The following is a 10,122-nucleotide window of genomic DNA, read 5'->3' on the forward strand; positions in this document are numbered from 1 at the left end:
GATCTGACTTTTTCTTTGAATTGACTTATTTGCTGAAATATTCCAGAACAGTTAGGTCTCTTGGACAGAACCCTTCAAAGTATCTTCAACATTAATGGAATCAAGTACATAATTAGCCTCTTTTCATTTTACTGGTAAGTTTTGAGTCGACTTGTGTGTCAATTTTTAGGAGTTATTTTTAGTGTGATTTTTCAGACTTTCTCCTGTTGGAATCGTATAGAAAATTTTGAGATGAAATTTTGATTTGTATTATTTAAATTAGTTTTTTTTTTGTATGTTTGGATTCACACTCTGGGAAACCTAAAGCAAGTGGATTGTGCAGAGATTACCCATCAAACTTGTGAATTCAATGAATTCCTACCAAATTTTAGAGAAATTAGTTAGAAAAAACTAACCCTAAAAACTTCCAAAAAAATCTTACTAAAACCAACTCGTTTTCAAAATCGCTGGTCTTTGCCCATTTAAATAATCACGTACGTAGTATCTTGTACATTTATGTAATCAACCACATAGTTCGTCTGTTTTGAAGTTTGAGATGCAAAAATTTTGGAGTTTGGCTATAAGAGTTACGTTATACTATGATCCAATATCGTGATAAATTGTGTGATACATTTTTTGGGGACAGGTGACACGTTTAAAATGTGGCGGGTTCATATTGGGTTTGCGTTACAACCATTCCGTGACTGATGGTGCTGGAATAGCTGAATTTCTGAAAGCTCTCGGTGAAATAGCAAGAGGTGCAGCAATTCCAAGCGTTCCTCCTGTTTGGAAGAGAGAAATCCTTCGACCCAGAGCCAATCCAGCTGTCAGGTATTCCTGCGTCCGCGAATTCTATGATTTTGAAGATAAATATAAATGCAGAGAGTCCACGGTGCCGGTCCGTGCAATGGAGGAAATGAGCTTGAAATCATTTTATTTTGGTTCAAATGAAATTGAGGCATTAAAAAGACAGGTAGAGGGCGTGAGGTTCTGCACCCCATTTGATGTAATATCAGCCTGCTTATGGCAATCCAGAATAAAAGCTACCAACATCCCTGCCGATGAAGAAGTGGCGTTAATGTTTCCATTAAATGCCCGTAGTCGATTTCGACCGCGACTTCCGGTCGGATACTACGGCTATGTAATAGCCTCCGCCTACGCCATGAAGAGAGCCGGGGATCTTAGAGGCCATCCATTGTCCTTCGCTACGAAACTGATTAACGAAGGAAAAAGGAGGGTGGATGAGGAGTACATACGATCTCTGATTGATTTGGCGGAGCTGAATGGGCGTCCACACAACGCATCCGACGGTTCTTTCATTATTTCCGACATTTCCAACCTCTCAGTTGCTATAGGTGAAGCTGATTTTGGGTGGGGCAAAGCAGTGAATGCGTGTCCTGTTTTTATGCCGATGCCCAACTTTTCATATTTTTTGAGACCTTCGCTGAGAGACACTGAAGGGTTCGTGGTTCCTGTTTGTTTGCCGGTCAGCGCTATGGAATTGTTTGAAGAAAATTTAAATAACACACTGAACAACGGCATGTAAACCTAAAAGGCCTATGATTGACATTGGAGCAAATCGGCTGCGAGGTTTCAAGTATGTGAGGGAGCAAGCAATTAGCATAGTGGTGAACCACAATCTATGAAAAATAATAATGTTGTATCATGCTTGCTTTTGTTAACAAGATCCACAACCGTGGCGGAAGTCCCTGCCGAAAAGGGAAAGGGCCATATACAAAATTAGATTTCTAAGTTAGTAAGTCAATCTATTTATTGAGATCAATTTTGTCGGAGAAGAGTTTAACATACCAAATGCCATAAAACTTGGGCATATATTTGAAATTCAAGTAATAATGAGATGTAACTAAATATTTCTTCAGTAATTTTCTCTAATTCATATTGGAACCCAACAAAACAATGAAAACAACTGTCCAAAAACAATCCTTCAACTCAATAGGTAATGGTAACAACTGTCCAAAAACAATCCTTAACTCAATAGGTAATAGTAGAAATTATTGTAGTTTTCATTTTCTCACTCGCAGGACATCTTCACCCAGGCCTGCAGATAATGTAGAGATAAAAATCAGATTTGATTTAAAAAAGGAGTTACAGCTCACAGGTGAGTACTGCACCTGGACACTGCACTCATCCAAAGAGAAATCTCTCCGTACACTCTACTTCATCAAATGAGCAATTACATCATTAAGTACATTTATTAGAACTCAGGAAGTTGCAACCAAACTCCTAAACTCTAGGAACAAATCATAAACTAAGGAGATACGTTACAACTTGTGTAACCATTTCTCCATTAATACAAAATAATATTAATTATTTTCAACTCCCCCCCTTAATGGAGAAAGGATTATCCTGAACTCCTAGCATCCCTCTAAACAATTCAAACTTTACACGCCCAAGAGGCTTAGTAAAAATATCAGTCATGTTATCACAAGTTTTATAATATTCAACACATATCTCTTTTGACTGTTGTTTCTCTCGAACAAAATGAACTTGAGTATCGATATGCTTGGTATTTTTATGAAAGACTGGATTGTATGCAAGCTTAATGGTACTCTGGTTGTCGGTTTTGATAATAGTCGATTCTTTCTGCTCTTCTCCTACATCGTTGAGAAGTCTTCTCAACCAGATAGCTTCACATGTGGCTGCACACAATGCTTGGTACTCAGCTTCACTTGAAGATAGAGTTACAGTGTGCTGCTTTTTGTTGCTCCATGCTATGACCCTGGATCCAATGTTGAATGCATAACCTGTGATAGATCTTCGATCATCCAAGTTACCTGCGCAATCGGAATCTGAAAAACCTACTAGAATAACATCAGAAGTGTCAGTGTACAAAATGCCATAATTACTAGTACCACTAAGATACCTCAACACACTTTTTGCTGCGACCCAGTGACTTTCGAGTGGTTTTGACATGAACTAGCTCAACACACTAACAGAATATGCCAAATCTGGTCTAGTTGTAGTCAGATATATCAAACTGCCAACTAGTTGTCTGTACATGGTAGCATCCACCTATTTAGTACCATCGTCACTGCTCAACTTTAAGTTCTGCTGTAATGGTGTTGCTGCTGATCTGCACTGCTCCATTCTGAACCTTTCCAACAAGCTTCTGGCATACTTCCCTTGAGTAAGAAAAGTTTGTCCAGAGTCTCTCCATACCTCCAATCCCAAACAATAATGAAGGTTTCCGAGATCTTTCATCTCAAACACTTGTGACATCTGCTGTTTGATTTCTTTGATCAGATTGTTAGCATTCCCTGTTATGATCATATCATCTACATACAAAGAAATCAAAATAATTTGCCTCTGTTTATTAAACTTGGTATACAGATTTGGATCATTCAAGCTTCTATGAAAGCCATGCTGAACAAAAAATGAGTCAATTTTCTCATACCACGACCTGGGTGCCTGTTTTAAACCATAAAGTGCCTTTTTCAATTTACACACAAGATGTTCCTGTCCCTTTTTCACAAAACCTTCAGGCTGTACTAAATAAATTTCTTCTTTCAAGTCACCATTCAGAAATGCAGACTTGACATCTAGCTGGTGTAGCTGCCATTTGTGTTTTGTTGCTAAGGAAATTAGCATTCTAATGGTGTTTAATTTGGCTACAGGAGCAAAGGTGTCATCGAAATCTATTCCCTCTTTCTATGAGTAACCCTTTGCTACCAGTCTAGCTTTAAGTTTCTCTATACTCCCATCTGCATTTATTTTTGGTTTATACAGCCATTTACATCATATGGGGGTTTTACTTTCAGGAAATTCAACCAAATCCCAAGTATGGTCTCTGTTTATTGAATCTATTTCCTCATACATTGCAGCCCTCCATGCATCAGATTTACTTGCTTCCTCATAATTTGCAGGTTCTACAATGTTTAAAATCTTTGACATTAATGCATAGTCTTTCAACTTAGATGATAATCGAGTCTTCCTACCTGATCTCCTTGGTAGGGGACTTACCTCAATTTCAACCTTTTCCGAGCTTGCATCCTCATTGATTACATTGTCTGTTACTTCTTCTTATTGTTTCTCCTCCTGCTCTTCATCTTCCTCACTGTTTTCTTCCAATAGCAATGGAATGTGCCAATCACTGTCAGAGTCATTCTTTCCATCTTCAACTTGTTCATGAAATATGACATCTCTGCTTGCAAAAACCTTGTGAGTCACAGGATTACATAACTTATATGCCTTGAACTCAGTGTCATATCCAACAAATATACATTTCAGGGCTTTAGGATCTAACTTCTTCCTATCTGCCTTAGGTATATGAGCATAAGCTTTTGACCCAAATATTCTTAAATGACTCACTACTGGTTTGAATCCAAACAATGCTTCAAAAGGGGTTTTGAAGCCTAGACACCTAGTAGGACTCCTATTCTTTAAATATACAGCAGTGTTAATAGCTTCTGCCCAAAGACCATTTGATAGACCCTTACCTTGAAGCATGCTCCTTGCGCACTCCACAAGAGTTCTGTTCTTTCGTTTTGCCACTCCATTCTGCTGTGGAGTGTGAGGCACTGTAAACTGTTGCACAATCCCATGATGCTTGCAGAAATCCATGAACTCTCCCAACCTGTATTCTCCCCTTTGATCTGAACGGAAAATTTTTATCCTTTTTCCTGTCTAGTTTTCTACCATGGATTTAAACTCTTTAAAATACTGAAAAGCTTGACTCTTTTTACTCAGAAAGTATACCCATGAAAATCTAGTGCAATCATCTGTAAATAAGAGAAAATAATATGCTCCTCCTAATGACCTGGTTTGCATAGGTCCACAGATGTCTGTATGCACCAGTTCTAAAATGTCTCTTTCCTTTCTATTAACATGCAAAGGGAACTCTTCTCTATGCATTTTCCCTAATGCACATCCATCACAATCCAGCTTAACATTATGGAAAACAGGGATTCCATCGACCATACCTTTTCTCTGAAGTAGGATGAGGTCTTGCAGATTAAGATGGCCGAATCTCTGATGCCAGAGATTTTCGGCTGTCGATCCAGCTACAACCATTGCTTGCTGTGGCATACTCTTCACATCTAGTCTGTACAGGTTCCCCATGCGCACTCCTGTTGCAACTGTTTCCATCTGGCTATCCTTAATGACACAGTTAGTCTTAAAGAATTGAACTTGCATGTCCTGATCAGTAATCATTGAGACAGAGACCAAATTTTTCTTAATTCCTGGAACATACAATACATTTTTAAGGTGTCTAATGTCACCGCTAGGTAATTTTACAGGAATGTCACCATGTCCTTTGATCTCATGTCCACTATCATCTCCTAAATAGATTTTCGACCCACATGAAGTTTCTTCAAGAAATTCAAACCAATCCTTCTTACCAGTCATATGTGAGGATGCGCCCGAGTCAACATACCATATGTCGTCCTCATCTCCTTTTGAAGCTGAAAGGGCACGATCGACTACAAATAGTCAAAGTTCGTGGCTATGATCCTCCTCTTCATTAATGAAGTAACCCTTATGTTTTCTCTGTTTGTTTCTTCCTTCGTCTGCCTGCCTCTTATAACAATCTCTAATCTCATGTCCAGGTTTCCCACAGTAAAAACATTTCTTGATGGGAAAATTATTAGCAGACATACCTTTAAATGGTCTCTTCTGAAATGTGTTGGCTCCTTTCTGCTGCTGCTGCTGCAGTTGCTGATGCTGCTTCCCTTTAAACTATCTCCTTTTTGCCATTAGAGCAAGGTCATTGCTCTGTGATTTCAAATTTTGTCGTCGCTCTTCTTCCTGTATCAGAATCCCTGTCAGCTCTTCAAATGAAGGGGCTTTCTCCCTTGCTGACAGCCCTGTGATGAATGTCTGATAATCATCAGTCATTCCGTTCAACGTGATCATGACCAGATCTGAATCGGAAACTTTCTCTCCGATATCTCCCAATCTGTCCTTCAGGTCTTTGACTCTAGCAATGAATCCAGCAGCGGATTCATTCTCCTCCATCTTCAATGCAAACAACTTGCCTTTGAGTGACAAGACACGGTTTGTATTCTGCGTCTGGTATAGGTTTTTGATCGTCGTCCAAATGTCAGTGGCCGATTTACAGTCTCTAATATGTGGGATAACATTTTCCTTGACGGACATCTTCAATATGACCTTTGCTTTTGTCTCCCTTTTATCCCAATCTTGTTCTTGTGTGGCTGATCCTGATCTCAGCTCACTTCCTGTAACGATCGACCACACATTTGCACTTTCAAGTAAAGTCTGCATCTTGAATTTCCAGTTGTTGAAATTCGATCCATCGAGTTTGCCAGACTCGTGGAGATACGATTCTAGACTGTTATTCATATTAGATTGATAAAATTTCTGATCCTCTGATGAATAAGTCTATCGAACTGAACACTTTCAGGATACTAAAAAAAAAAATCACCACATACCAGATCCGAACCTCTGTTTTTGCTGAAAAAAAAATTTATCTTCAGTGAGCCACCACCGGGCAAGTCCGATCTGCTGCCACCAAACAGATCTGGAACTCCAATGCGCCACCACCAGGCAAATCCGATCTGCTGCCACCGAACAGATCCGGAACTCCAATATGCCACCACCGGGCAAGTCCGATCTGCTGCCACCGAACAGATCCGGAACTCCAATGCGCCACCACCGGGCAAGTCCGATCTGCTACCACCGAGTAGATCAGGGACTCCAATACGCCACCACCGGGCTACTCCGCTCTGCTGCCACTGAACAGAGCCAGAAATTCAAAGTGCCACCACCGGGCAACTCCGATCTGCAAAAATTGCAGATTTTTCAAAGAGAAAGAGGTTGGCGCTCCTTCGACAGCGAAATGCCCGCGCCAGAAACAAAATCGATGCGTCTCCCGAAATTGGCGCGATTAATCCTTGATTTTCCACGCCAATTGTACTTTCTGGCGCGCTGGCGCGCTTATCACCCTCAAAACTGCGCCAACTGGCACGTCTGTTCCTTAAAAAATCATGCCAGCTCTTCCTTCCGCACAAAAATGGCGCGACTGTTCGCGACGAAACCGCGCCAACACTTTCTTGCGCTCAGAGATGATCAGTCATCTGAGACCTGTCTTCAGGTGTTACTACAGTCCACTTGATTCTACAAATTCCTCCACTACAGTTCTGTAATCAATGATGCATCCTAAAAAAAAATTAAGGCTATCCCTACTCTGTTCTCTGATACCAATATAAAAATCAGATTTGAATTAAAAAAGGAGTTACAGCTCACAGGTGAGTACTGCACCTGGACACTGCACTCATCCAAAGAGAAATCTCTTTGTACACTCTACTTCACCAAATGAGCAATTACATCATTAAGTACATTTACTAGAACTCAGGAAGTTGCAACCAAACTCCTAAACTCTAGGAACAAATCCTAAACTAAGGAGATACGTTACAACTTGTGTAACCATTTCTCCATTAATACAAAATAATAATAATTATTTTCAACTCGTAGCATAGATCTATTTACATCAAGTTCATGCCTTAACTTCGACCCAAATGTTATCTGCATATATCTATATACATGAAGTTCATGCCTTAACTTCGACCCAAATGTTCTGACTTAGTGGATATCCTGTATTCAATTACATCAACCTTATTGTCGACCATGTCGATGAATTATTGCACGCAGATGTTTTTTCTGAGGAGATCTTCATTCAATGAATTTTATTTTGACAAAAACATGAAAAATTAGCACATGCATGAAATTTACTTTTAATATATTACTTCAATTTTTTTAGACATGAAAAATTAACACATGCATGAAATTTACTTTTAAGATATTACATCAAATTTTTTAAGAAAAAATGCTATATAATAAAAACTTATTATATAAATTATCTTAATAAAAAAAACCATAAAACTTATTTTAATAAATAAATCATTGTTTTATATAAAATTTATCACAATACAATTCACATGTATATGTATAGATTACTTGTTTGAAACCACTGCAATACAATTAATCATAGTCAACATTATGGCGTGTACAAATTACTTATTTGAAACAAGTACAATACAATTAATCGTCCTAGTCAACATTATAGCATGTACAAATGGAGCCATCTGGGTGAAACCTCATGAACAAAGCAGTATCTCGAATACACAAATACAGACTTCAACGTATTACCTCTTGGCGTAGACACACGCCCTCATGCATGCAACGCTTGGTTTCGTATTTTCTATTTTTTATATGTATCTTTGTATTTATTATTTATTTGAATAAAACAACAAAAAATAATAAAAATGAAAAATAAATAAACATTTGGGTTATATGTGGGCAACCCACGTGCCCCCTTGGCTTAGAATCCATTGCTCCGAGACAGATTTACAAAGGTTGTAATATGCCCAGACTCTTATTTTCTCTCCCGTAGGGCGTTGCTGTCGATATCTCTCGAGAGAAAAGAATTGATTTGTCTCAACAATATATACATAATTGCTAGGTCTGTAGAGGAAGACACATATTCAACCATTTGGGTAGATGCTTGAGGTGGAGGAGAGGAGCTTTGCATTGGTGGGCTACAGGGTTTGAATGTTGTTGTTGCTTGAAATGGATGAGGGGAGATTTTCTTTAATGGATGCTAGCGGTGGAAATCCTTCAAGGCTTTTCAAAGGTAACCAAATCCCTATTCCCTAGCTGAATTGAGTTATTTGGTTTTCTTTGTGATGAGGCGAGATAGTCGCTCTACTCTACATCACACCCAAATGTTCTATTGACCATTTGCTTTGTGCTTCGAGGTATTATGCTCAATGCTGGTATCATTATCATTCTGGCATAGAATGAGGTATAAATGTTGATGCCTTGAAAGTATAGCAAATTTCAACGTATTTTTTTTTCTTGTGTTCATATTGTAACCCCAAAGGCTTTAGTGTATCAGGGAGTCGAACTTCCCTTTTTCAACTATCGGCTACAGAAATTACCTGTCCATACGTTTCATTCAAGGATATCTAAACATGTGTTGCAGTTTCCTTTGCTTTGTGTGCTAGGGTTTCTATTGCCATACATGAACTTGAAGGTCAAGATTCCTCTTTTTCCCTATTTTTTTGAATTGTGTTTGAAATAAATTTAATGGAATTTTTGAATAAACAATTGTTCCCTTCGAGGAATTAGTAACATGTTTGCCATCAAATGAGCTCATTGCTTACATCTAACTTTGAATTGTTCTTTGTATGTGAGTACAGTTTTTTTTGTGAATTTGCAAGCTTTCAGTTTACCTTTTTGGTTTGTCTTTTTTGTCTTGTTTGCAATGCAATTCCTTAGATGCTTCTATCTAACCAAGGCCTCTATATTATAAATATAATCAAGGTTTGGGCAGCCTAGCTCGCTCCCTCTTTCAGACAGAACAAATCTTCGAAGCTCTTATCTTGGCCAAAGGAAAAACACTGTGTAAGTAAACTATTCTATTACCTGTGTAAGTATAATTTCAAAAGAGAAAAATAATATTACCTGTACAAGTATATTTTTTTAGGAGAAAAATAAATCCAAGAATCTATTCAATTCCATAAAACCACATGACTATGGCAATGGATGTTATAGTCTATTTTGTATTGTTCTTGCATGTAGTAGGGAGATTTAATTGGAATTAAAATCATTGTTCTATTTTGTAGTTAAGATGATCAAGATAAACTAGCTAAATAAACGCATATGGTACCGGGATGATGAAGCTTATGAGTTCAGAAACAAGCAGGCAGAGATGTGTACCTTTAATTGAGGTGACTATTGCAAATGGTTTCTTTGCTTGGACCTGAGGTGACTACTGCAAATGGTTTCTTTGCTTGGACTTGCGTTTGAAAATGAACTACAATAGCATCGCAAATGGTTTCTTTTCTTGGACCTACATTTGAAAATGAACTACAATAGCATCATGTCTTATGGAGATGACCAGATGATAAGAACATGTTATGGAGATGACTAGATGATAAGAAGAAGATGTTGAGGCGGTGGATTTGTCTAGCGCCAAATGCCACTTGGTCAAAATGCCACTAAATGCAGTGCTAAATGTCGGTTAACCAAAGTGCCACTTAGTCGAAAGTAAATAATAAAAAAAGTGCTACTTAGTCGAAAGTAAATAATAAAAAAAGAGTGAGCATTTTGTAAACTTTAAACTGAAATATATCCCAAACATTTAATGTTCTAGATTTAATG

General features: G+C 38.2%; 1 protein-coding gene and 1 pseudogene across 1 annotated transcript; one reads left to right on the forward strand and one right to left on the reverse strand.

The window, feature by feature from the left end:
* Nucleotides 1-847: 847 nt before the first annotated feature.
* Nucleotides 848-1,525, forward strand: LOC149214554 (benzyl alcohol O-benzoyltransferase pseudogene; annotated as a pseudogene).
* Nucleotides 1,526-2,028: 503 nt separating this feature from the next.
* Nucleotides 2,029-6,222, reverse strand: LOC149214555 (uncharacterized). The gene is made up of 2 exons (XM_089389430.1): nucleotides 5,801-6,222; nucleotides 2,029-2,038 (listed from the first exon to the last, which is right to left on the reverse strand). Exons 1-2 carry the CDS (start codon nucleotides 6,220-6,222, stop codon nucleotides 2,029-2,031), a joined length of 432 nt encoding a protein of 143 aa, XP_089245556.1.
* Nucleotides 6,223-10,122: the final 3,900 nt, after the last annotated feature.

This window comes from Pinus tabuliformis, chromosome 1_1 (genome assembly GCF_031772625.1).
Source record: "Pinus tabuliformis cultivar Carrire ecotype Pingquan chromosome 1_1, CPIR1, whole genome shotgun sequence".
Classification (NCBI taxonomy): Eukaryota; Viridiplantae; Streptophyta; class Pinopsida; order Pinales; family Pinaceae; genus Pinus; species Pinus tabuliformis.

Coding starts and splice junctions, on each gene's coding strand:
- LOC149214555 (XM_089389430.1), bottom strand. CDS start 6,222: ATGCAGACTTTACTTGAAAGTGCAAATGTGTGGTCGATCGTTACAGGA.